This window comes from Myxine glutinosa, chromosome 5, assembly GCF_964187855.1.
Source record: "Myxine glutinosa chromosome 5, kmMyxGlut1.1, whole genome shotgun sequence".
Lineage (NCBI taxonomy): Eukaryota > Metazoa > Chordata > Myxini > Myxiniformes > Myxinidae > Myxine > Myxine glutinosa.
In genome coordinates, this window is record NC_136265.1 from 105,115,740 (window position 1) to 105,143,197 (window position 27,458).

A 27,458-nucleotide genomic window follows, 5' to 3' on the forward strand; every position below is an offset into this window, starting at 1 on the left:
TGTTAGGGTGAACGTGTGAAACTCCGGCCACCGTCGCTCCGTGTGTGCTCGATTGTGGTCACCGTCGGTGCTCGATTCTGCCCGGCATCGCTCCGTGTGCTCTCGATTGTGGTCACAGTCGGTGCTCGATTCTGCCCGGCATCGCCGAGTCGTATTACTGAATTGCTTTCATGGCGTTAGCTTTGTTATCCCTTTCCTAATAGGCTATGAGCCAGACCCTCAAATTTTCGACATTATGCTCAATCAGAGGGAGGATGGCTCACAGTTATTTTTGGCAAGGCCAGGGACCCTAGTGCTGAAAAAAAAGTGATAGCAGTGTGAAACTCTTAGCCGTATCTGTGTTATCATCACATTTGTCAGACCACCCCAATAACGCTTTCGGTAATTTTTCCGCCTAAGATTTAGGGGGTAGGGTTCGTTTTGGGGCTTTCAAATAATATCTCCTATATGTATCAGTTAGTGTTGTATACCAGGTGAAAGGTAATTGAATTATCTTTCACATGATGTATAGAAAGTGCCTGTGTGATATATAGTAACCTCTTTATGATCATTAAAACATAATTATTTCCGCCAACCCTCAAAAATTTATCACAAAATCCCCAATGAAAACAAAATTAGGCAAAAATTCAGTTTGGCGGATATTAAATGAATTTTTGAATTTGAGAAACACACAGTATGATTAAAGTCAAATTTGGGCCTTAAATCTCATACACCTTGATAAAGATGAGAAAATCCAATATACAGTAGTTGCTGTAACCATGACCTAAAATCCATAAATGTATATCTTTCCGCTCTTATGATATATTGATTTACATTTTACGATTTTTGACCGACAGCATGTATATAGTTTGTATACCATCATTGGTCTAAAAATAGTATATATAATATTGGGATGTCAGCCATATATAGGCCAAAAAGTACTGAAATTGGTGTCAGAAATGTCTAATTCCAAAAATATGAAGGCATTATGACCAAACTGTATGTGGTGTTCTTGAATATACCACAGACGTATGATGCATGTGATGATTAACCTACTCCATGTATATGTATGTATCCTGATGTACCCTAACTTGGCGAGATAATTTACATCATATTCATGCAAACGTTTTTAGTCTTGTAGTGTTGTATGGTTCTCTTATATTACCAGCTATACATAAAGTAAACCAAAGGAAAACAATGTACTTTCTATTTAAGCAACATATATTTATAGACATCATACCATAAAGTACACGAGTTATCAATTCAGCGTACACCATATTTGTTACACATATGTACATGATCTTTCTCCATACAGTTCTACAATTCAGAAGTTATCCTCGTCATCGTCGTCGTCTTCTTCATCGTCTTCTGCCGAACTGTCATCACTCTCACCATACACTCTCTGGTTGTCACATGTGGTGAGTTTGCACATGTCTGTGCACTTCAAACCACTGGCCATGCAGACACACATGGGTAGTGTGCATCTTTTCGAACAGATGCATGCCAGTAAATCCAGAACCGCCTGTGGTGCGGGCTGTCCTTGCATCCAGTCGACTGCCAGCTGCACGCGACCATCCTGGGTATCCCAGTGCCATCCTTTCCCGATTGGACTCGGTACTGCTGGATCCATCTTGAGACTCCTCTTCCAAATAGCGGCTTGATAGTTGGCTCGCTGTGCATGTTTGGTTAAGCAGTCTTTGCACGGAGGTAGCTGGTGACTGTCGATCTCTCCCCTCTTGGCACAGAACAGGTGATCTCTCAAGTCATTCACCTTCACTGTCCCCGACTTCGGTGCGTACATGAGACAAGTGAAGTTCTCCAATTTATCCATCAGTTCCTCACTGACGTCCCAGTCCTCTCCCAGCTGTGTACATGCATCCTGCACATCTTTGTTGGTTCTGATGAGTTTTAGTGCAGTCAGTTTTCCTCGTCCAGCGAACGTGCTGACTGTGTCGCATCCGGTATAGGCATGCATTCCAATTAGGGCCTGACATACATTTGTGCCGACTGACTTTCCTATTTTCCCTATGTCTAGGATTTTAGCCCTTGCTTTGGTGCCACATTTCTGAAACAACTTGGCATGAATCTTGGTATGAAATGCCAAGCCAATGACAAGTACGTCGGTGTCATCTGAGCTAATAAGCACAGACTGGTATCCATGTGCGGCAGCATGGGCAGCATGCAAGAACAGACGACCATCTGCTTCCTCGTGTGTGCTTTCCAGGGCCACTACTTCTTGGCTAGCATCAGATGTGATCTGATAACACTTGTCATCGCATGTTACAAAGAGAACCTTTCCCTGTAGGCGTCTGATGTACTCTGGTTTCTTCCACTCTTCGACCAGGAACATGATAAGATTTGACTTGTTCCCAACATAGCTGAGAAACTTGCGCCATTGCCTTACAATTTGAGATGCCGTGATGTTTTTCAGCTCAAGTCCAAGTTCTTCCCCCCTGGTTAACCGTTCGCTGTTTTTGATGGAAGTCTCCTTGTAGATGTCAAAGACAACATCGATCCTCTGGCTACTGCATCCATCCTTCAGGGCCATGGATAGGACAATCATGGCCACTTCGGCAAATGTAGTTTGATCACCTGCCACCTTCTGTATAAGGAGCATCCCGTCAATAATTGTTGCCGAATTGTCTCGTGTATGGTCTCGTGTAACTTCTGTAGCAAGAGAAATGGTATCGTGCTTCAGCTGCCACAATGTCTCTACTTGTGGCAGCCATGATTTTCGTGTCACATTTACGCACGGCGCTGTTTCGCAGTGTTTCATCTGCTCTCAGATCAACAGCCTTGCTCAACTTTTCACGGGATGACGTTCCCTTGCACCACTTGGTCTTTCCACAGAATATACAATCCGGTTCATAGATGCGTGATTCCGAAGATGGCCTTCTGGCTTGTCTCTTGCTCGCTGAACATGTTGCAGCAGCATCGTCGGTTAAATTGGATTCAGCTTTTCGTTTCAGTGCTTCCAAATCTCGCTTCATGGTGAACACGCTCCTGCACTGCCTGTGGTAGAATACTCGGGGAATCTCCTTCTCTGGCAGCGACTGAGCACGGTCGAGAATGGGTGCATGGTTCCGTATTTTGGCCGCATCCAGCAATGTAGTCCACGAATCGAATGTTTGAGGGCTTATGAGCGGATCTTCTGGTTTGACATCTAACGATAGCTTATGAATGATACAAACGTCCTTGGGAACTTTCTGAGTGATCGCAATCTCCATTGCAAGTATTTGTTCAATTGTCTATCTGCGGTACACTCTGTTTCACCACCACCAATATCACCACCACCGTCTCACCTGGAAAGACGCATAACATCGAATGAGACCACCACCACCACCACCACCACTACTACAAATTAGCATCAGTTGCTATAGTTGCTTAAAAATGTATGCACCAACAAATCTACAAAGAGAAATACATTAGATGTCGTGCACCGCTGTCATGGTTGCAAATCACCTAAAATATAATGAAAATATTGACATTGATGACAACATTCGTATTAGCATGTCTACACATATTGCATTGAATTTCATAGCACATCATGATCATATGTGTGAGGATATTGACTCTAATTATACTGTATGTGTGTCTCAAATCGAAACATACCTTTTACATACCTTTTGATTTTTGCCTATTTTTGTTCCTAAAATTGGGGATTTTGTGATGAAGTTTTGAGAGTTGGTGGAAATAATTATGTTTTAATAATCATTATAAAGAGGTTACTATAGATCACACAGGCACTTTCTATACATCATTTGAAAGGTAATTCAATAACCTTTTACCTGATATACCACACTAGCTGATATATACACGTGATATTATTTGAGAGCCAAAAAACTAACCCCACCCCCTAAATGTTAAGCGGGAAAAATGACCCGAAAAGCGATAAATGGGTGATCTGACAAATGTGATGATAACACAGATACGGCTAAGAGTTTCACACTGCTATCACATTTTTTTCAGCACTAGGGACCTTGCTTGGCCTTGCCAAAAATAACTGTTAGCCATCCTCCCTCTGATTGAGCATGGTCGACCCCTCGGCTCATAGCCTATAAAGCAAGAAGCTTCGCCCCACCTGCTTGTTTGTCAAAGTCAAGTTGTCCAGATTTTCTCCAAAAGACTTTTTTTTTTTTTTTTTTTTTTTTTTTGTATACAAGATCGAGGCTCGTGAAAGAGCGAACATTAATCACACAGAAAGACAAACCGACACATAAAACATATAACATCGGGAGCGGTAGACAAGATGGGGAGAGAGGGGGAAGGACACAAACACAACATTTGAGAGCAGGGACCGAGAGACATGGAGACATCGAGAGATCTGAGAGAGGGCGAGGGCTTTGGGGGGGGGGGGGGGCATGGGAAGGGGGCGGTGGGAGAGGTATAAAACATATGGACACTGCCAGGACTTCCAGGAAAGAAGTTGGAATTTCAAACAAGGTGGATCTGGGGTGAATTAGCGGGGGTAGAAAAGATCAAGGTTTTGGATGGGGGAAGATAAGAGATGGTGGTGAACAGCTGTTTTAAAGACCTGGAGGGAGGAGTGGGATTGAAGGGAGTGAGGGAGTTTGTTCCAGAGGCGGGAGGAAAGAGGAATGAAAGAGTGAAGGTGAGCAGAGAGCCGAGATTTCGGCAGTTTAACCATCAGAGGGTTGCTGGCAGATCTTGTGCGACCTGTAGGAATATTTGGGGGACAGAGCACAGAGAGAGCTGCGGGTGCAAGGCCGGAGAGGAGTCGGTAGAAGACAGAAAGACCACCTACCTGCCTGCGGTGAGTGAGTGAAAGGCCCTCAGAGATAGCTTCATCGCGGGAGATTCCAATAATTCTGAAAGCTTTGGTTTCAACAGCGTGAAGCCGAGCTAGGTGTGAGGCAGGAGCACCGGCCCATAGGGGAGAACAGTATTCCATTGAGCTGCGGATGAAAGCCTTGTATGTGGTGAGGAGCTCAGGTGTGCCGAGGAAGGACTTCGCACGACGGAGGATGCCCAGTCGGCGACTGGCTTTGGAGGCCAGCTTGGAAATGTGGTTTTCCCAAGAAAGATCATGGCAGATAGTGAGACCCAAAATCTTGAGCGACAGAACTTCTTGGAGAGGATTGTTGAGAAAGTAGATGGGAGGGTTGTCCAGTCGATCTTTTCGGAGAGACATAGTAAGAGTGTGAGATTTGTCAGGATTGAAAGACATGTTCCACTTGTTTGACCAGTCTGTGATTTTGTCCAGGTCTTCAGAGAGTGAGGAGGCAGCAGACTGCCGATCTGAGGGAAGAGGAATGGAGCGGCAGAGAGTGGAGTCATCAGCAAAGAGATAGAGAGGATTTTCGAGAGAGTCAGAGAGATCATTGATGAAGACCAGAAAAAGCACGGGGCCCAGAACACTGCCTTGGGGAACTCCAGCCTGAACAGGAAGAGGAGATGAGAGAAACCCATTCAGGGCCACACGTTGACGACGACTAGAGAGGAAGTCCGCCAGCCATGCGTGGAGATTTCCATGGATACCAAAGGAGGAGAGTTTGGTGAGCAGAGCAGGGTGCCAGACCGTGTCGAAGGCACGTGATATGTCGAGGGAGACAGCTCTAATTTCCTGTTTGGCATTGAGGACCTCCATCCATTGTTGAGACAGCAGAAGCAGCATGTCCAGAGTAGAGTGACCTGGTCTGAAACCAAATTGATGATCAGAGATCAAGCCATTGGAGAAGAGGAAAGATTTCATATCCGAAGCAATGATGGATTCCATGACTTTGCTGATAATTGGGAGAAGGCTGATTGGTCTGTAGTTGCTAGGATCTGTTTTTGCACCTTTTTTGTGCAAAGCGGTGATGTTGGCTGATTTCCAAGCAGATGGCAGTTGACCTTGAGCAAAAGAGAGGGTGAAGAGAACAGAGAGAGGGTGAGATAGAGCAGCAGAGCAGAATTTTAGGACCCGTGGGCTGATGACGTCGGGTCCAGTTGCAGAATCAGAGTCGAGGGTTGACAGAAACTTTTCCACCTTGTCAGGAGGAAAGGACACGGAGTCCAGGAGCAGCAGGGTACGACTGGGTATGGTGGGTACAGAGAGGGATGGGTTTGGGACACAAGATTTAGAGGCAAACACAGAGTTGAGGCATTCAGCTTTTTCACGTGCGGAGTCAGCTGTGTAGCCGTTTGAGGTAAGGGAGGGGATGGAGGGGGAACAAACACCAGAAAAGGATTTGACCAGACGCCACCAGGATTTGGAAGAGGGAGACAGATAAGAGAGTTCGGTCTTGAGAACGGAGAGATATTGTTTCCTGGCTCTCCTGAGGGTGGACACACACTTGTTTCGGGCTTTGTGAAAGGAAATGAGATTTCCTTCCGTTGGATTTGCTTTCCAGGAGACGAAGGCAAGTTGTTTCTGGGCAACAGCCTCACCACAAGATTCCGTGTACCATGGACGGGAGGAAGGGTATGACAACTGAAGACGAGATGGGATAAATCTGTGCATGAGAGAGAGCAATTTACTTTGGAAGAATTCCCAGGATGAGTTGATGTCAGAGGTGGTAGAGATGGGAGACCAGTCCAGATGATTGATGGCTGCTTGAAGACCGTGCCAGTTGGCCTGAGTGAAATGCCAGACTCGTCGACGCTGAGCAGGCTCCCTGAGGATGGTCAGAGAGATGTCCACTTTAACAAGGACATGATCAGATGATCCGATCGGAGCAGAAGAAGAGCAGCAGACATTTTCAGGGAAGTTAGTCATAACCAAGTCCAGAAGAGAAGATGTTCCGTTGACTGAGATCCGGGTCGGGAAATTGACAGATTGTGTCAGTCCCAGTGAGTCGCAGAAGTCCTTTGCTGAGGAGCCATGGCTGGTGAGAGAGGTACCCACACCCAGCCAACTGGCATGATGACAGTTGAAATCACCACATATGAGGAAGAGAGAGTTGGGATGAGTAGATAGAAGTTGGTCCATATCATCAGACAGCGAGATGTAGATGGAGTCATCACTGTTTGGTGGACGGTACAACACACCTATGAACAAGAGGTGGGAGCGAAGGGGAAGCCGTAGCCAGAGGTATTCCTGGGGGTGAGGTGGAGAGAGTGCAGTGCAGGGCGAGTGAGGAAGAGAGTTTTTGATAAAGATAGCAACCCCGCCTCCAGGACGAGGCTCAGGTCTATCATACCGGAGGAGGGAGTAGCCCGGGAGAGATACTATGGAATCAGAGACATCATAAAGGAGGAAAGTTTCTGTTAAGCAGATCACGTCTGGTTTGACAGAAGCAACCTGTATGGAGAGATCAGTTAAGTTTGAACGAAGGCCCCGGATGTTTGAGGTCCATACCGTTAATGAAGAGGAAGGGGGAGCATCAGATACAGAACAGGGGGGAGGAGGGGTAGGGTAAGATGTGGAAGAGGTGGAAGAGGTAGGGAGAGCTGTTGAAGGTGTGTCAGAGATTTCAGAATAGCTCGGAGAAAGGGAAGGATGGGGCGGACAAAAGGTTTGATGGTGATTGGGTGAGCCACAATGAGGTGTTATTTGAGGAGGGGGAAGAGCGAGGCAGAAGGTTGGGGGAGATGGAGGTGAGAGTTTGAAGGGGGAAGAAGCGGGGAGGACGCTTTGAGGAGGGGGAGTGAGAAGGGGGAAATTGAGAAGCAATGAGGGTGGGGAGATTTGAAGGGGAGGGGTGAGGGGGGAGTTTGGGAGGGAAGGGACAAGGGGAGGGATTTGAAAGGGATGGGATATGGGGGAGATTTGGAGGGGAGGGGTGAGGCAGGATTCTAGGAGGGGAGGGGCGAGGGGGCGTCTTGGCGGGGAGGGGTGAGGGGGTAGTTTAGGAGGGAGGGGGCAAGGGGGGAGATTTGAAAGGGATGGGTGATGGGGAAGATTTGGAGGGGAGGGGTGATGGGGAAGATTTGGAGGGGAGGGGTTATGGGGAAGATTTGGAGGGGAGGGGTGAGATTGGATTTTTGAAAGTGTACGATTTATGGGAAACGAACATTTATTGCAAAATGAGTTTCTTGTGACCTTCGAGTTAAAAATACGTTTAAGGACGCTGGATGGAGGATGGAGTGCAGGAGAGTTTAGGGAATGTAGAAAAAAGGCACTATAGGAGATGGATATTTTTTTTGGGATGAATTGATTTGGTGAGCAAGTCGAAAGCAGCCTTTTAAAGAAGAAGAAGAAAAAGGTGTTATAAAATATGACGGAATACATAACTTGAGGGGAAAGTGTAAACATTGAAGGTTAATGAGTGAAAACTATCTGGGGAAATGGGGGAGAAACACGTGGTCGGAGAACGAACGAACGAATAAGAATGAATAAACGAATGAGAACAGAGAAGGAAATGTTTTTTTTTTTTTTTTTTTTTTTTTTTTTTTTTTAGTTGAGATTTACACAAGGAAGTAGGCTATGGGTGAACTCCAAGGACATGCATTGTTTATCACTATTGCCCTCGCGACAGTGTGTCTGGGATTTTTATTGTGAATTTCACCCGCAGGCCTTTGCCACACATACGGAATAATGAGCCTCTCTTCAATCCCACTGGCAACCCTGTTTACGCACGAAACCTCCTGATGTTTCCATCTCATGAGAACGAATGTCGCTTGGGTAGGTTTGACTGCAGTGGGGAATATTTACGAGTCAAGGAGCAACGGATTGTAGGGGAATGATGTGTAAGTGGTTGGGCAATCCATAGAAATGGTGGTTGGTATATCGTTGCCATTTAATGCGACTTTTGATTTTTAACCCCACCCCTGCCCCCACCCTCCACTTTTCTTTGTGTGCCCCCCCTAGTATTTGGCCTATTTCTGGGAGACACAATCATATTGGACACGTTGGACTCCGCCAATGCCTACAGACAGGAGGTTTGCCCTTAGCCCCTCGTCACATCCAAGCAGAAACGGACAGAAGCATTTCCGCTTTTGACAAACAACCTTTTTATTTCATTCTGATTGCAAGCATTTTATGAGGTGCGACGCTTTTCTCTTTGCTATCCGCAATACACTCACTCTTGTGACTTTTCGATCCCCAGGTGGTGAAACGTTGTTACTGCCCAGCATTGCTCACTCGATCAGGTGACCGAATTCGCAGCAATGGCAAGTTCGGAGGCTTCCAGAACAAAGCTCCCCCACTGGAGCGACTCGGAGGAGCGCATTTTGGGGAGCCCTTGCCCCCCGAATACCACGAGCTGTGCCCGAGGATTGGTGAGCCACCCCAGTCCGCAGTGACAAGAGTAATGATTATACCCTATGGATTTTTATTTTTATTTTTTTTGGTATACAAGATGGAGGCTCGTGTAAGAGCTAACATCAATCACAAAAAAACCAATCAGATAAACAAAACATACAATAAAGGGAACAGGAGACAAGATGGGGAGAGAGAGGGAAGCACACAAGTACAACAGCAAAGAACATCGGGACATATGTGGGAGGGAGAGGGCTTGGGGGGAGGAGGCACGGGAAGAATTGGGGGGGGGGGGGAGGTAGGGGGAATTATTTTAATATTATAATATTGACACATTATAATATTGAATTTTAATATTATAATTTTAATATTATAATAATGACATGGAGGTTATTAATATTATAATAGTCTTAATATTATATATTATTATAATATATTATATTATATTATAATAATCTTATAATAACGACATGGAGGTAATTAATGTTATATTATAAAGAATCTGTCTTCTACCGACTCCTCTCCGGCCTTGCTCCCCCAGCTCTCTCTGTGCTCTGTCCCCCAAATATTCCTACAGAACGCACAAGATCTGCCTGCAACCCTCTTATGCCCCCATTCCACTTATGCCGATTGGCCCCGATTAGCCCCGATCTCCAGGTCGGGAGCGATCCGGACACTTTGGGAAAAAACTGGTCATCTACGCTGTATCTACGTCCTAAGTACGCTCCGATTACGATCACTACGCTGTAACCACGCTCATCGTGGGTAGATCGGGTCCCTGAAGACCCGATCGAAGCCGTTTAGAGCCGCTGTGTTCCCGCTCGCGTACGCTGTAACCACGATGCATTCCCGATCGCCGCCGCTCTGACACGATGCATTCCAGATCGCCGCCGATCGAAAACTGATCCAACGCCGATGCTGCCGATCTATTGCCGTTTCAACTATGTCATTCCCGACCAAACCGATCTAACTACGCTCTATTCCCGTCTTTAAACCGACTAAAAAGCAGATTTCAGGTCCCGATCCGTATAAATAGGGCCCGATTTGCTTGCCGATCATCAGTATCGTCGAAGACAGCCATGGATCAACATCAGAGAAATGGCCGTCTGCAGCTCGCTCTACTTCTCCAACAATATGCAATTAATGAAAGAAGAGCTGTTCAAGTGAGAAGAAGAATGAGAAGAAGAAGAAGAGCCCCTCAGTTCTGAGTCCGGCCATGGTTGACAAAAGAAAGAAGATTGCAGTTTGGGCACTACGACCGCTTGATGAATGAACTGAGGCTGGAGGACATCAACTCTTTCCAGAACTTTGTGAGGATGCCACCTGCTCTCTTTGATGAAATCCTCCACAGAATCACCCCCAGGATTGAGAAAGAAGATACCAGGCTGAGAAAGGCCCTACAACCTGGAATGAAGCTCGCCATCACCCTGAGGCATCTGGCTACAGGAGACCTCTACCCAACTCTCTCCTACGACTTCAGGGTCAGCAGAAACACCATCGTCAAGTTCATTCCGGAGGTGTGTCAAGCCATCGTTGCAGAGTTCAAATAAGAAATGGTGAAGTGCCCTACCACCCCAGAAGAATGGACAGAAGTCGCTGATGATTTCGAAAGTAAATGGAACATCCCTCATGTGCTCGGAGCTCTTGATGGCAAACACGTCGCCCTCAGATGCGCACCCAACTCAGGCAGCCTCTACCACAACTACAAGGGCTTCTTCTCGATCGTGTTGATGGCACTGGTGGACTCCGACTATAAGTTCTTGTGGGTGGATGTTGGTGGAATGGGACACATGTCAGATGCTCAGATTTTCAATGCTTCGGAGCTCAAAGAGTGCATAGAGAATGAAACCATTGGATTCCCCGACCCCCTGGCCATGTGGAACGATGATGAAGAGATGCCATTCATCATCCTTGGAGATGATGCCTTTGCTCTCCGCACCTACTTGATGAAACCCTATGCCTGACGTGGACTCTCTCCTGAACAACTCGTCTACAACTACCGCATCTCAAGGGGTCGACGAGTGGTGGAGAACGCCTTTGGCATCTTGGCAAACCGTTGGCAATGCTTGCTCAAGACACTACAACAGTATCCTGAGGTGGTGCGTGACCTGGTCGAAACTGCTATCTGTCTGCACAACATGCTCCGCATCCGGTGGCCAAGTATTCAGCATGCCGAGGTGGTCCAGGAGGATTATCGACACAACATCATCCCTGGTGAATGGAGAGATCAAGCCAACATGTTAGAGGTGGATCAGGCAGTTCGAGGTAACAGGGACAGTGTAGAGGCCAAGCGTCAGAGGGAGGGACTGAGACTCTATTTTAACAGCCCTGCTGGTGCAGTTCCATGGCAGGAGAGGATGGTGAGACATCATTAGAGACACTATGGGAAGGAGTTGAAAGACATTTTGGAGGACATTGTTGTATTGTTATGTATTGTATTGATAATGATTTCTATTGATATTCATGTGACAATAAACATTATGAAACTTGAGATTCAATGTTTGCCTTGTGTTGGTTGGAAAGGGAGAAGTTATTATTGCTGGGTTGAGGGGATGAAAATGCATTGCAAAATGAAAGGTCTTCAAAATAAAAGCTAAAAATTTGACAAGTTTTTGCTGGGTAGAGGGGATCAAAGTTTGCATTCACTTAATTAAAAGGTCATAAAATTAAAAGCGGTAAAATTGATCATTAATAATATTTGTTTAACTTGTACCGCTTTTAATTTTAGACCATGGGGTTATTGGGCAATGCAATTTGGCTCATGCAGTTATCAATTCCACTTAACCGATTTATATACAGCGGCTTTGATCGGCATTGGAGCGGGACGGATAGGTAACGATCGTCGTCGAAACGGCACAAGATAATCCTCCCGCTGCAACGACGCTGTAATCACGATCAAGCCGTTCTAACTACGATCAAGCCGTTCTAACTACGATCATTCCGATGGACTACGTTGCATTCACGCTGTAATCACGATCAGTCCCGCTATTTCAGATCGGGATGGAAATTTTAAACATGTTTAAAAAATCGCCCCGATCTATTTTTTTGTCCCGATCGACAAAGATCGAAGACGTTCCGTTTACGATCATGCCGATTGATCCCGTTCCAAATAGGATCGTTCCCGTTGTGCAGATCGTGGTCGATTGGCGTAAGTGGAATGGGGGTATTATGGTTAAACTGCCAAAATCAACTCTCTGCTCACCTTCACTCTTTCATTCATCTTTTCTCCCGCCTCTGGAACAAACTCCCTCACTCTCTTCAATCCCACTCCTCCCTCCAGGTCTTTAAAACAGCTGTTCACCACCATCTCTTATCTTCCATCCAAAACCTTGATCTTTTCTATCCCCGCTAATTCACCCCTGATCCACTTTTTTGAAATTCCAACTTCTTTCCTGGAAGTCCTTGCAGTGTCCATTTGTTTTATACTCCCCACCCCCCCCCCCCCCAAAGCCCTCTCCCTCCCACAGATCTCCCGATGTCCCTGCTCTCAAATGTTGTGTTTGTGTCCTTCCCCCTCTCTCCCCATCTTGTCTACCGCTCCCCTTATTATATGTTTTATGTGTCTGTTTGATTTTTTTTGTGTGATTAATGTTAGCTCTTTCACGAGCCTCGATCTTGCATTCAAAAAAAAAACAAAAAAACCCCTCCACAAGCAAAGGTAGAGGGAGGTTTTGTTTTTACCCCTGTCTGTCTGTTTGTCTGTAACCAGGATATCTCAAAAAGTTGTGGACGGATTCGGACGGAACTTGATGCACAGGTTGGGTTTGTGACAAGGACGCCTCGATTCGATTTTTATGAAGATACAGATCCGGATTGAGAATTTTTTAATTCCAAGTGATTCATTATCAATTGAGAGATGGGGACAAAAACGAAACATAGCACGACATCTCAAAAAGTTGTGGATGGATTCGGATTAAACTTGGTGGATGAGTTGGGTAGGCGACAAGAACAAGTCTATTCGATTTTGGTTCAGGTCTGGATCTAGATCCGGCCTATCGGTGGGATACGAAATGTAAAATGTTCAGCCTGGCGGAGGTATGCTCTACAGAGTGCCCTTATAGATTTTCTTGTTGATAAATGTTTTGGACCTTGTGGTTCTGAAAAGGCCTGGACATGGACAAATAACAGTTATTAAGTCGAAGCGTATTTCTTCACAACTCGATGCCCCGTTCCCACGTTCTGTTCCGAGTGGCACAACCGATTCATAATTGAGCCGGGCAGGGAAGTGCATGGCTCTGTTCTTTGTCTGAGAGACCTATGCCGTGAGGCCCGAATCGGTCTTGCACCTGCACGTTGTGATCTCACGTTTTACGAGTGCTTCTTCCACGTTGCCGCGCTGATTTAGCCAGGTACCTGTGTCCGTTATTTGTGTTCCGTGTTGTAAACCACACGGGATGCCATTTGGGGGGAGCGGCTTAATGGGCAAAACATGACGTATTGGACATGACAAATTAAATCCCCCGGAATTTTTATTTTTATTTATTATTATTATTATTCTTTGTGTGCATAATATTTGTGTGCATATTGGCGTCAGGAAGGGCACCCGGCCATAAAAACATTGCCTCAAAAAGAGAACCATGACAATTACAACTACATATGGGCAGGGTACAGCCCGAAGTGGAGATCGGTTTCTGAGGTTTGGGACATGGAATGTAGGGAAAATGACAGGGAGATAAGGAGAAGTGGTGGAAGTATTGATCAGAAGAAGAGTGGACATATTGTTGCGGTTTTACAACCCTCACTTTGTAAATAATTCTTGTAAATATTCCATTATTAAAAGGTTAAAGGTCGTCGCACCCTTAATTAGTCCATATGCAACACTTAGGCCACCATAGGAACTTTAGTTATTTCATTAGTATGTGTTTTAGATAAGGCCGTGTTCCCAATAGTTGAATCTGCGTTGCATTAATCAAATAAGATAGGCCCCATTCGCTCATTTTCCAATCGCTCTCTCCAAACGGCGCCATTATGCGCCCCTATAGACGGTGCCTTGTCCCTTCCAATTCTATTATGCGCCTTTTGTTAGCAGCGTTCGCTGCCTCGCTGAGCTTCCGCCCAAGCAACGCCATTAACCATGCGGTCGGCCCGAGGAAAAAGGGGGCGGAACAACAAGAGCAAGGCGTGGCCCTGTCAACTCGCCGTCAAGGGCGGAGCCGGTAAGCCCTTACCAGCCAACCAGGGCTGAGGTGAGCTCGCTGGCGGGCGTGGTTTCCAAGTGCGCGCATTGATCTTTAAGCGCGTTATATAAGCGCCTGCGCGAGCCTTTTTACGGAGTCGACTCGGGTTGGAGACGGCGCTTGGTGGGGTCTGGCTGAGAGACGAAGCTGCGCAGAGCTCTTTGACCAACTGCTTCGGAAAGCCCTTGTTGAACTTGCGAGAGAGAGAGAGAGAGCGCTTGCTCGATAAACGTATTACGTACGCAGCATCCCAGCCCCTCGATATATGTAAGGTCCGCTCGCGGTCGGCGACACGTGAAGCTGCCTGCCATTCTTCGCCCGCGGAACCGGAGGCTGGACGGAGTCGACCTACCTGGAACCATCTTCCTGGACCTTCCCCCCCGACCAGCTACCATCCCGTGTGAGTGTGTATGTTCGTCTGGGGTCGTTAAGCTAAGACTGTATAGGTAAGCCTGCCCTGTGTCCTGCTTCTTCTTCTTCTTCCTTGTATATTCCTTTCGTTTCCTCCTTGGTTTGTAAATAAATTCACCTGTTCTTCCGATACTCTGGTTTCTTCTTACCCGATCGCCTTAGTCTTTTCTCAATTGAGTACCTGTGGCACGATTTCGGAACCGCTCAGAATCGGGATTAGTCTCTTGGTTAATGGCTCGGGCCGCGGAAGGCTAACCGCTCGGCAATTTCCATCTTATCCGTGGTTCGAGCGGGAGTTATTTCCCTGCTTGCAGTCGGTGTTGGTGAATTAGGTATTTGGGACCCAAATTGACCAATCACCCCACCCAAGACTGACTGGGAGGAGCATTGTAGCTTCCAGGACAAGGGGATTAACCGCCCCCCCCCCCCTTGATAAGGGGAGAGCCGACCCCCGAATCCGTAACATTCTTCGCCCATTTCATTCATTTGTGTGCATATTGGCATCAGGAAGGGCATCCGGCTATAAAAACATTGCCTCAAAAAGAGAACCATGACAATTACAACTACATATGGGCAGGGTACAGACCGAAGTGGAGATCTGTTTCTGAGGTTTGGGACATGGAATGTAGGGACAATGACCGGGAGATCAGGAGAAGTGGTGGAAGTATTGATCACAAGAAGAGTGGACATATGTTGTGTGCAAGAGACGAGATGGAAGGGAAGTGGTGTGAGAATGGTGAAGGGTAGGCAGGGACAGAAATACAAGTTTGTGTGGCAAGGGTGCCCAGAGGGCATGAATGGTGTTGGTGTCCTGTTTTCTGAGGAGTTTGTAGACAGTGTGGTGAGTGTGACTAGAGTGAGTGATAGGTTGATGATGGTGAAAATGATGATTGGAAAGCTCTTGGTGAACGTCATCTCGGGATATGCTCCACAGGTTGGTCGGAGCGATGAAGAGAAGGACAAGTTCTGGTGTGCGATAGAGAAGCTGATGGAAAACATGAAAGATGAGGAAGTTGTTGTGGTAGGAGGAGACCGAAATGGACATGTGGGAAGGAGTATGGACGGTTTTGAGGGAGTTCATGGGGGTTACGGATATGGTGTGAGAAATGGAGAAGGTGAAAGGATTTTGGAGTTTGCTGATGGAGCTGATTTGTTGATTTGTAATACTCAGTTCCAGAAAGGGGATAATAAGCTTGTTACATACACGTCAGGTGGGTCGATGACAACCGTCGACTACCTGATGGTGCGTAGGCGAGATAGGGGGCACCTCCGGGACACAAAGGTGATCCCGGGGGAGGAGGCTGTCTACCCTACTCACAGAACCACTTGGTTGTCTGCGACATAAGGGTGAGAGGTGCGAGGAGAGCTCGGGGGGTGAAGTACCAACCGAGAATGAAGGTGTGGAGGTTGAAAGAGGTGACAGTAAAGGAGGCATTAAAAGAGAAGCTGAGTAGGGTAGAGGATGATGTGGTTGAGCTTGAACGTGGTTGGATGTCAATGAAAGATAGTCTGTTGGGAGCCGTTGGTGAGGTATGTGGATGGACAAAAGGACCACCGAGGCACTCGGAAACATGGTGGTGGGATGATGAAGTTGGAAAGAGGATTGACGAGAAGAGGAAGAAGTTCAAGGAGTGGCAGAAGGCGAAGGGTACGGGAGCAGAAAAAGCAGAGCATGAAAGTTATAAGGCAGCCAAGAAGGCTGCAAAGAAAGAGGGAGCAAAGGCGCAGGAGGCATGTAGGAAAATGTTCGGAGAACGCTTGGATTTGGAACAGGGTCAGAGAGCGGTATTCAGGATTGCAAAGCAGATAGCGAAAGAGAGGTGTGATATGATGGTGGTGAGTTGCTTGAAGGATGAAGTGGGACAAATCGTTGTGGACCCAGGTGGAATTAAAGGAAGATGGAAAAGATATATGGAAATGCTGTTGAATACAGAGAATGAATGGGATGGCAACATAGAGAGTAACCCAGTTTTAGGACCGGCAGAAAAGATAACTGAGAAGGAAGTTGAGGAAGCGATAAAAGCAATGAAGAGTAGAAAAGCGTGAGGGACGACGGGAGTTGTGGGAGATATGTTGAAGGCAGCAGGAAGTTGGGGTGTGAAGAGAATGACAGTAATCTGGTGGTGAAAGAAGGCCGCATTCCAGTGGATTGGGAACTGAGTACCCTCGTCCCTCTATACAAGGGGAAAGGTGACCCTCTGGAGTGTGGCTCGTACCGAGCGATAAAGTTATTGGAGCATGGAATGAAGGTATTGGAAAGGGTGTTGGAGAGAAGGATAAGGAAGAAGGTGAAGATCGACGAAATGCAGTTTGGATTTATGCCAGGAAGAGGAACGACAGACGCGCTCTTTATTGTGAGGCAGTTGCAGGAGAAGTACATGGAGAAGTGGAAGAAGTTGTTTCTTGGGTTTGTTGATCTGGAGAAAGCATTCGATAGGGTTCCACGCAAAGTATTGACATGGGCATTGAGGAAGTTAGAAGTGGAGGAATGGTTGATCAGAGTAGTGATGGCAATGTACAAAAGAGCGCGCACAGCTGTAAGAACGAAGGACGGGAACAGTGGTGAGTTTGAGGTGAAGGTGGGAGTGCATCAGTGGTCGGTACTAAGTCCACTACTATTTGTAGCTGTGATGGAGGTGCTGGCTCAGAACGTAAAGGAGGGTTTACCATGGGAGTTGTTGTATGCAGATGATCTGGTGTTGATTGCGGAAAATATGGATGGACTGAAGGAAAAGATGAACAAGTGGAAGGAATGTATGGAGACAAAAGGTCTGAATGTGAATATAGGAAAGACGAAGGTGATGCCAAGTGGTAAAGCATGTGGTGAGGTGGAAAGAACTGGGAAGTGGCCATGTGCTGTGTGCATGAAGGGTGTCGGAGTGAACTCCATTCAATGTACAATGTGCGCTGAGTGGGTTCATCAAAAATGTCGTGGTCTGAGAGGGTCATTAACCAGTGTGGCAGCTACATTCAAATGTAAGGTGTGCACAGAGGGAGGTGCAGATGGAGGAAATGTTGAGTTGGATCTTGGAGACGGCGTGAAGCTGGAAGGTGTGAAAACATTTTGCTACCTCGGAGACATGCTGAATGGAGAAGGTGGATCAGACTCGGCAACGGTTGCAAGAGTGAGATGTGCATGGAAGAAGTTTCGGGAACTGAGCGGCGTGCTGATGAGGAGGGGAGTGTCGTTGAAGCTGAAGGGAAAGGTGTATGCTGCATGTGTGAGAAGTGTTATGATTTATGGGAGCGAGACATGGGTAATGAACGTAGAGCAGCAACGAAGGCTGGAAAGGGTGGAAATGCGAATGGTTCGGTGGATGTTCGGAGTATCGTTGAGAGAGAGAGGAAGACAAATGATGAATTGCGAAAGATGATGGGAATAGAGCCTGTGATTGATGCTGTGAAGATGAACAGGTTGAGATGGTTTGGTCATGTGTTGAGGAAGGATGAAAGTGACTGGTTGAGAAGAGTGATGGAAATGAATGTAGAAGGAAGTAGAGGACGGGGAAGACCGAGAAAGACTTGGCTAAAGATGGTGGAAGAAGAAATGTGGGCAAGGGGGTTAACAAGGAGAGATGCAGAAAATAGGGCAAAATGGAGAAGATTGTCATGGGGACCGCAAGGCTAATCCCCGCTCTCGCAGGGAAAATGGCCTTAAAATGCATGTTGTTGTGTTGTTGTGTGCATAATATTTGCTAATTGAGATGTATTCTTGCTTCCAACATTGGAATATCTATGATTTTGTCATTCCGTTTCCTTTTGACTTGTTTTTTTATACTCTCTCGATGCATTTAAGGCCCCATTGTTTAGAAAGACAAAACAAAAGTGAAGAAAATGATGTGATTTCTAAGTGTTGTGTTGGCCACATATTCTACTTAATCCCCTAGGATTTTGTGTACAAGATCGAGGCTCGTGTAAGAGCTAACATTAATCACATAAAAACAAACTGAAACAAAAAACATATGATCAAGGGAGCGGGAGACAAGAAAGGGAGAGAGAGGGAAGCACACATGTCCAACATTTGAGAACAGGGACATTGGGAGATCTGTGGGAGGGAGAGGGCTTGGGGAGAGGAGAAACAAAACAGTTACTTAAAAAACAGTTTAATAGCCTCATATTTATATTATAACACAATCCAAAGTAACATAATTGGAAATGTTTGAGATGAACCATGTTTTTAAAACATTGTTTTCCTGATTTGTTAATAACTCAACCGAGGCCAAGCGAAGCGAGGTCGGGGCCGTTTTTTCCTAATACGTCAAACACTGCAGCCAATTCCAACAGAAAACAGACTTTTTTGGAATGACGACAAATGTGACATAAAATGATTGAACAATATTCCGACATAAATGTAGTTTAACACAAACACCGCTCCCTACGGGAACGTTATGCCGGCTCCCACTCACAGGGGGTCAGTAAAGCAATTGCACTATGACACGTGTGCAGTACAAAACTGTATGTCATCTCAACAGGTGACTTGTGAAGCCTCTCCCACCACCACCAGGTAGCGCTGTACGGTACACATTTACATAGAGAACTTGCATCTCCCGGAAACGCCTCCCATCTCGAACCCCCACAACTAACTACCAATCGTGTTTTAGTGCCTTTATCCTTCCCGGGCACATCCCGAGTACAATCATTAGGCTATGAGCCAGACCCCCCCAAATTGACCAGTCGGTACCATACAGATGGAGTAAGGCTCATTGTGATTTTTAGCAAGATATATGTCCCTAGATATGAAAAAAAAGTGATAGCAGTGTATAACTCTCGGCCATCTCTGTGTTATCACCCGAAATATTATTATACGTCTGCTTCGCTTCGCCAAAAAATGTGATATTTGCTAAAATTGGAATAAATATGTTTTTAAGGACCACAGAGTGCCGAGATCGAGATCGAGATCGTATTTGTTCGAGAGATCATGATAAACCTAGAGTGTGGAGCAAGTTTGCATGCATTGTGAAATATAATGTAGCTGATGTTACAAACCTACTTTAGGATACTAGCTAATACCAAAAATTACACTGAGATACCAAAAGTAGTAGACGAATAAACCTAAAATGTTCAAAAGCTATGTTTCGTTCCAAAATATCAAAATTAGGGGGTATGGTTGAACATATTTTGAACTTTGCCAAAATATGTGCCCCAAACAACCACCATATTACAAAGTAATGATATATTCCAATGCAGTGGTTCCTTGCGAAGATTTTGAGGGGTCAAATGTTACTCTGGGAGTTTTCATTTTTGAAATATTGACAAAAATGTACAATGTGAATTCTGAACTCGAAGCGATTTCGACCACTTTTTCACTAAATTTTACATATTTTTTGTCATTATATCAATATTTTGATAAATAACCCCCACAAATGTTCTATATTTCTATTACTATATTAGTTGGCATCCAGTATGCAAATTATTGGCACTCTGTGGTCCTTAAAAACATATTTATTCCAATTTTAGCAAATATCACATTTTTTGGCGAAGCAAAGCAGGCGTATAATAATATTTCGGGTGATAACACAGAGATGGCCGAGAGTTATACACTGCTATCACTTTTTTTTCATATCTAGGGACATATATCTTGCTAAAAATCACAATGAGCCTTACTCCATCTGTATGGTACCGACCAACCCCCTTGGCTCATAGCCTACATCAAATTTCAACTCATTCCGTACAGCTATTTCGGAGTGCATACAAGTCGGACACACGCATGCACGCCAAATTTTACATCCTCAAAGTACAATTACAAAAGATAAACCGTCGACCTCACGGTATACCTACAAAATATAATTAAATATTTAATTCACTCTTATTCCTCTTGAGGAGTTTAAAATGTTGTTTCCATGTGGACGAGATACGAGCTGGGCCCAGGGCTTTAGAAAGGGGTGAGTAGTCTTCTTGAAGCATGCTGGTGTTGCCCTGCAGGCTTCTGAATTCTAATTGGCTGCTTAGAAACGCCAACCCAGAAAGTGTGGCCTGATATTCATTGAAACGCTCAATAATGCGACCCTGTCCACAGATTGGGCAAATGGTGTAACTGGTAACAAAAATGTCACATGATCGAACAGCACTGTGATGAGCTTCGTGAATCATTGTTTATTTGGGGGAGGAAATTCTTGTTTGACAATGTGTGAACGTTCAAACACCACCTCCATTTGCTCTGAAATAGTCTCTGGGCCTATTACTTTCACAATGCAAACAGGCCTTTGGTCTCTGTCTGCTACTGCCTCCGTCCTGGTCTTGCACCCTTTGCTCCTTCCGTGCTAAATGTCACCTTCAGGTTTCTGCAGGGTGCACACGGTCCACCATGAACCACTTTCTGGTGAAACTACCTCAATCCAGGATCCACCACTCATTCGTTTCTCTTTTTTTTCCCACCTGTGGAACCCACTTCCACATTCTGTTCAATATCACTCTTCCTTTCAAGTCTTCAAGATGTTCACCACCATCTCAGATCATCTCCCATCAAAAATCATGATCCTTTTACTCTTCCTGATAAAATTTTTTTGTCTCTATCTTGTCCTCCCCCTGTGTCCTTCCCTACCCCTCTTTCATACCACAGCATCCCTTGTTTGTCTGTCTCCATGTATTTGATTTTTCAACCCTGCTGTTGTTGTGTGTGTCTCCCTCCCTTCTCTGGTCACTGTTCCCCCTCTCCCCTGTTCTGTTATGTCCTGATCCGTACTGTGTTCTAACTCCTCCATGATTCTCAACACTACAAAATAATAAAAGAGAAAGGCAAGCACATGCAAACACACAAATGATCATTCCCCACTTCTATAGTTATGACCCCTTAATACTGGCGGCACCCACCAGGCAATACTATACGATACACATTTACACCGAGAGAATTGGGGTCTTCCCTCCCAACCATGAACATTTATTGAACAGTCCCTGGGCAATGACTTTTCTTACCGATGAGAACTTTCCTATGCACTCTCTGGGATCAACCTGTGCCCTCTCTGGGTTCAACCTGTGCACTCTCTGGGTTCAACCTGTGCCCTCTCTGGGTTCAACCTGTGCCCTCTCTGGGTTCAACCTGTGCACTCTCTGGGTTCAGCCTGTGCCCTCTCTGGGTTCAACCTGTGCACTCTCTGGGTTCAACCTGTGCCCTCTCTGGGTTCAACCTGTGCCCTCTCTGGGTTCAACCTGTGCCCTCTCTGGGTTCAACCTGTGTCCTCTCTGGGTTCAACCTGTGCACTTTCTGGGTTCAACCTGTGCACTCTCTGGGTTCAACCTGTGCGCACTCTCTGGGTTCAACCTGTGCACCCTCTGGGTTCAACCTGTGCACTCTCTGGGTCCAACCTGTGCCCTCTCTGGGTTCAACCTGTGCCCTCTCTGTGTTCAACCTGTTCCCTCTCTGGGTTCAACCTGTGCCCTCTCTGGGTTCAACCTGTGCCCTCTCTGGGTTCAACCTGTGCCCTCTCTGGGTTCAACCTGTGCCCTCTCTGGGCTCACCCTGTGCCCTCTCTGGGTTCAACCTGTGCCCTCTCTGGGTTCAACCTGTGCCCTCTCTGGGTTCAACCTGTGCCCTCTCTGGGTTCAACCTGTGGCCTCTCTGGGTTCAACCTGTGCCCTCTCTGGGTTCAACCTGTGCCCTCTCTGGGTCCAACCTGTGCCCTATCTGGGTTCAACCTGTGCACCCTCTGGGTTCAACCTGTGCACGCTCTGGGTCCAACCTGTGCACCCTCTGGGTCCAACCTGTGCCATCTCTGGGTTCGACCTGTGCCCTCTCTGGGTTCGACCTGTGCCCTCTCTGGGTTCAACCTGTGCCCTCTCTGGGTTCAACCTGTGCCCTCTCTGGGTTCGACCTGTGCCCTCTCTGGGTTCGACCTGTGCCCTCTCTGGGTTCAACCTGTGCCCTCTCTGGGTTCAACCTGTGCCCTCTCTGGGTTCAACCTGTGCACTCTCTGGGTGCATTTTGCTTGCCTCTTCCTCACCACCTCTTAATCAGTGTCCTGTCTTCATGCCATTTGTTGTTTCGCTCTTCTGTGAGTCCCGACATCCGTAGAGACTTGTTACCTCCCCCACCAGAGGCTGTTTTCACCCGTCTGTTTGTTTGTCTGTGTGCCGGATATCTCAAAGTTATGGACAAATTCGGATGAAATATGGTTGACTGGTTGGGTGTTCGACAAGGAGGAATTGATTAGATTTTGGTGAAGATCTGGATCCGGATACTATAACTTTTTACGTGATTCTTTATCATTGAGATATGGGGCCAAAATGATAAGTAGCACGTATCTCAAAAAGTTATGGGTGGGTTATGACAAAACTAGGTGGACAGGTTGAATAACAAGAACAAGCCGATGAGATCTTGGTTTAGGTCCGGATCCAGACCGATTCGATTTTGGCCCTTAAAGGTCAAAGGTCATGTGAACTGGTTGCATTTTGTGTTGAAAAGGTCAAGCAGCAGGGTACAGGGTTAATTGAGAACTTGTTACTGCAATAACTTGTGAACCACTGAAGTGTATTACAAGCAAACTTGGCACAAGGATGGACAGCAATACAAAGCTAAACATGAACGGATTCAATGTTGGGCGCAACAGGTCAAAGGATATGTGCCGTTTAAGAATCATCGTGCAGACCATAACTCGAGTTTGAAGCATGTGATGTTCTCTCTCCTACATATACAACTAGCAGAGGTACCCGGCTTTGCACGGGAGTGGGAGGAGGAGGGGAGGGGGAAGAGGAGGGGAGGGGAACGGGGGGGGAGGGGGGAGGGGGAAGCGGGGGAGGAGGAGGGGAGGGGGAAGAGGAGGGGAGGGGAATGGGGGGGGAGGGGGAAGGGGGGGAGGGGGGGAGGGGAAGGGGGGGAGGGAAGGGTGCGGGGGTGCCCAGGGGAAGAAGGGCCCCTCCCCTCCCCCTCCCCCCCCTTTCCCCTCCCCCCCCTCCCCTCCCCCTTCCCCCTCCCCCTCCCCCTTCCCCCTCCCCTCCCCCCTCCCATCCCCTTCCCCCTCGTTCCCCTCCCCTTCTCTTCCCCCTCCCCTCCTCCTCCCCCTTCACACCAGGGGGGTTGACTCAGCCTGTCATCCCACCGAGGTCGGAAGTCGGAACTCATTGTCGTCAAATAAATGTAGCCTGTATGTTTCACTCTTTGTCACATGCCGTTGGTCCCATGTCAATCGGATGAAGTTGAAAAATTAACGTTACGAAAGTCCTCCCAGAGTGCACGTGGATTGCTGGGGAAGCAGCTGGTGAGAATGATGGCCAATAGGCTCCTGAGGTTTGATGCTGACTGGCTGATTCCTGCTTCCTCCATAGCAAGGTGAAGATGCTGGTCATTTTCCAAGAGTCCTCTTGCCAGGCATGCTTCACGGAAGGACAATTCTTGACCATCTACACTTCTCAGGGCATTGAAGGAAGTGGGACCACATATGTCAGTCAGAAGGAGGCGAACGTAGTAGCAGTCGCCTTGCCGTGGACTGATGCTGTACATGCGGCCAATAGCTGAAACTTCGTGGACAGTAAAATCTCCTCTAACAACCACGCCTCCTTGCTTGCGCCTGGTCCACTTCTTGCTTGACTTATCCCAGGTGTAGTACTGTGGCACCTCATGGTACTTGAGTGTCTTGGCGAAATCATCATGGCTGCAGAGATCAAAGAAAGCAGTGAGTGTGGTGGCTGGCGGTGGTCTCTGTGCCCTTTCCAGGGCATTTTCAGCATTAAAGTAGACTCTCTGACCATTCTCTAGGTGCACGGCAAGTCCCACAACAGGGGGAAAGTGCTGAGATATGGGGTGCTCCAGGATCCTCCATACTGCCTCACTGCTACCCACATAGCGAGCATTCTGGAACTGAGTGACTTCGTCCACTGGACAGTCTCCAGCCCCGATGCGCTGCAGTTGAAAGACAGCCTGGTCAGTCCCCTTGGTCACATACTTGGTTATGTACTTGATGCTACTAATGCTGGAGCATATCTCAACATTGATGTGGCTGTTGAATTGGCGGAGGAGGAATGGGTTGTATGGTACCACCCACTGGTTGCTGACCACTTGCTCCAATTGTCTTCCCAGCTGGTGCATGTTGATCTCCCCAATGTGACCACCATCCTCTGGCTTGAGACGCCGATACTTGGGGTAGCAGTCATTTCCTTGCTCTGTGCTCTGCAAGAATGGCTTTGGAAAATCCTTGGCGCACTTGCGGTCCCTCATGCAAGGACTGTTCTGATTGAGATGTCCACATGGGCCATGGATCATATGAGCCATGACCATCTTGTGCAGTTCCGGATCTATCTCCTTGTCGGGAATCTCAGCACTGATCACCAGGTCAATGTCATCAGGTCTGACCTTGCTCTCGGGAGCAAGCCACAGAAGGATATGTGCATGAGGGAGACCACGCTTCTGGTACTCAATGGTGTACAGGAAGGCTTGCATCTTGCCGAAAGCTCCATGTTTGAGTAGTTCCATGAGCTTCTTTTGCTTTTGACGAAAGACCCGAGCTATGATGTCAGGGCGGTTTTGTGCCTCTTGTCCTGGCTGCAGGTTTTCCTGAATTTCAGTCCATTTGGGGTTGGTGGTCATGGTTATGAAGAAGTCAGGCTTTCCAAAACGGCGGACATAGGCCATGGCATCGCTCTGTTTTTCATGCATCCAGCGGGGGCCACCAGTGTATGTTGCTGGGAGTACAACGCTTTGTCCCACATTGTGTGGATCTCCATCACCAGCAAACAGGCTGTCACGCAGGCTCACATAGTCATCAGCGCGCAAGGTCTTCTGCTCACGACGGATCCAGCCCAATCTCTCAGTTTCTATCTTGCAGTACATGTCCACCAGAAATTGCTGAAAGAGGCGTCCCATTTGCAGTAGGTGGTTGCCCTCTCTTACCATGAGGTGGTAGCTGTAGTATTGAAGCTGGCTGACCTTGCGCCCTCCATCCTGTCCTGCAGCAGTTCGGGCCTGTAGATACACACTGTATCCGTCTGTGCCATACGGGAAGATGATTGGGTACTGGAGTGAATCATAGGATGCATGCAGCTCGCTGATCCTCTTGAGTTCACCATCTCGAAGCCTGAGGACTATGTCTCGGGGATTTGTAGGCTCATTGTCCATCAGGATGGCCACTTCTGGTGCTGACTGGGCATTGTAGCGACGGGCATGCTCTCCGTGTGGCCTCTTGTCCTCCCTGATGATGATCTGCCTCTCTTCATTGTTGCTTCCCTCAGCAAGAACATCATGAGCTGTCTTGAGTTGTCGGATCAGGTGATTGTTGTCATGAAACCAGATGGTAAGATTCCTAAGAATATGTGGATTAAGGCTGCTGTGGTTCCTGGCTGTCAGTTCATCAGCATGAGAGTCCAGGAAGTAGACTTGTAGGAACTTAGGCTGACCCTCCTCAGGTGGTAGCAAGGAACCAATGCGATGAAAGGCCTGGCCCTGAATGCGGAAGCTGGGGTTCCAACCCTGGACTGCTGCGTCTTTGTGACCAAAGCTTGTCATCGCAAATGATCCATTGTACCTTCTGATGTTGGCAAGGAAGTGCCTGCTGGTGGCATCTGTACCAGAGATGAGCTCATTGAGAAATGGTGGTAGGGCTGGGTAAGGGGTAAGGATGACTTTGCCATCACTGCAGCACACCCCTTTTGTCTCTCCATTAAACTTCATAGCTGCACAATGCCTGCACTTGTCGTTCATTTGTCCAACATTTGCAAAATTCACTGGGTTACCGCGGTCATAGGTGAAGGCCATGCTATTGGAGTGACGGTGTTGCTCGACGGTCTCACTGGCTCGTGCTTGTGAAGTCTGTAGAGCTGCGGCGTTGCGACGGCGATTTGCATCAAGTCGTACTTGCCGTTGCTCTGGCTGTTCTGCTTCCCGCGCAGCACGGAATCTTTTGGCGGCAGCCGTATTGCGTCCGAGAGCTGGCCTCTTTCTTGGCATATCTGAAGTGAACAATAACCATAAATGTTAAATTTAACTGCCTTAAGTTAAGCAGAGATTATAGCAACAATAGTTCAGCGGCGTAGTAAAAAAAAAAATGCGCAAGTCAAAACTGGGCGTAGTGGAGAGTGTATGCGGGCTGGCAGACGTTATCGGGATACATAATTCTAAAAATTATGATTATTGTGAACACTGGTAGGCGGGCTAGTAGACGGTAGTGGGGTTGGGTGGTTTAATTGACAATGTAAAATTGCGGCTTGTTAAATGATGCAAATTTACAAAAACTTGAACACTTAACATATTTTGTAAGTTAATATTGTTAACTCACCTGTTACCGGTGTTGTAGGTGGCCTGGTAGACGGTAGTGGGGTTGCCGGCGGGCTGGTTAATGGAAGTGGGGTTGCAGGCGGTCCGGTAGACGGTAGTGGTGTTGTAGACGGTAGACGTTAGTCTGTGGTTAACGTTCCGAAATACGCTAATTACGCTAACAGAAGCGCTGGAGGGAGCACTGCGCTCCCTCCCTTAGATTCCCTCCCTCTTCTGCTAGCGCTAATTACGCGTAACACACTAATTTTAAAACCCGAAGTTTTTTTAATTTTAAGGTGTGCTGTAGTCAGAAGCGCTAGAAGCGCTGCGCTCCCTCCCTTCGAATCCCTCTCTCTTCTGCCGCTTCTGCGCCGGCAATGCTTCTGCTACGCTAATTTTAAAACCCGAAATTTTTTAAATGTTTATGTCTCCGTGACATTCCTGGGACCATCCCGAGTCGAACAGTACTTTCCGCTCGCAAATCCGTCCACGGGTTCTCGAGATCTTAGAGATTGTAGACCCGAAGTTTTTTTAATTTTAAGGTGTGCTGTAGTCAGAAGCGCTAGAAGCG

General features: G+C 47.0%; 1 protein-coding gene across 1 annotated transcript in view; it reads left to right on the forward strand.

Moving 5' to 3' along the window:
• Positions 1-27,458, forward strand: part of SMCHD1 (structural maintenance of chromosomes flexible hinge domain containing 1) — a 238,536-nt gene that overhangs the window by 202,575 nt on the left and 8,503 nt on the right. The window contains exons 37-39 of the mRNA XM_078777400.1: positions 8,436-8,545; positions 8,732-8,802; positions 8,970-9,141. Of these exons, the coding sequence (XP_078633526.1) occupies positions 8,436-8,545; positions 8,732-8,802; positions 8,970-9,141 (353 nt within the window). The remainder of the gene's footprint in view (positions 1-8,435; positions 8,546-8,731; positions 8,803-8,969; positions 9,142-27,458) is intronic.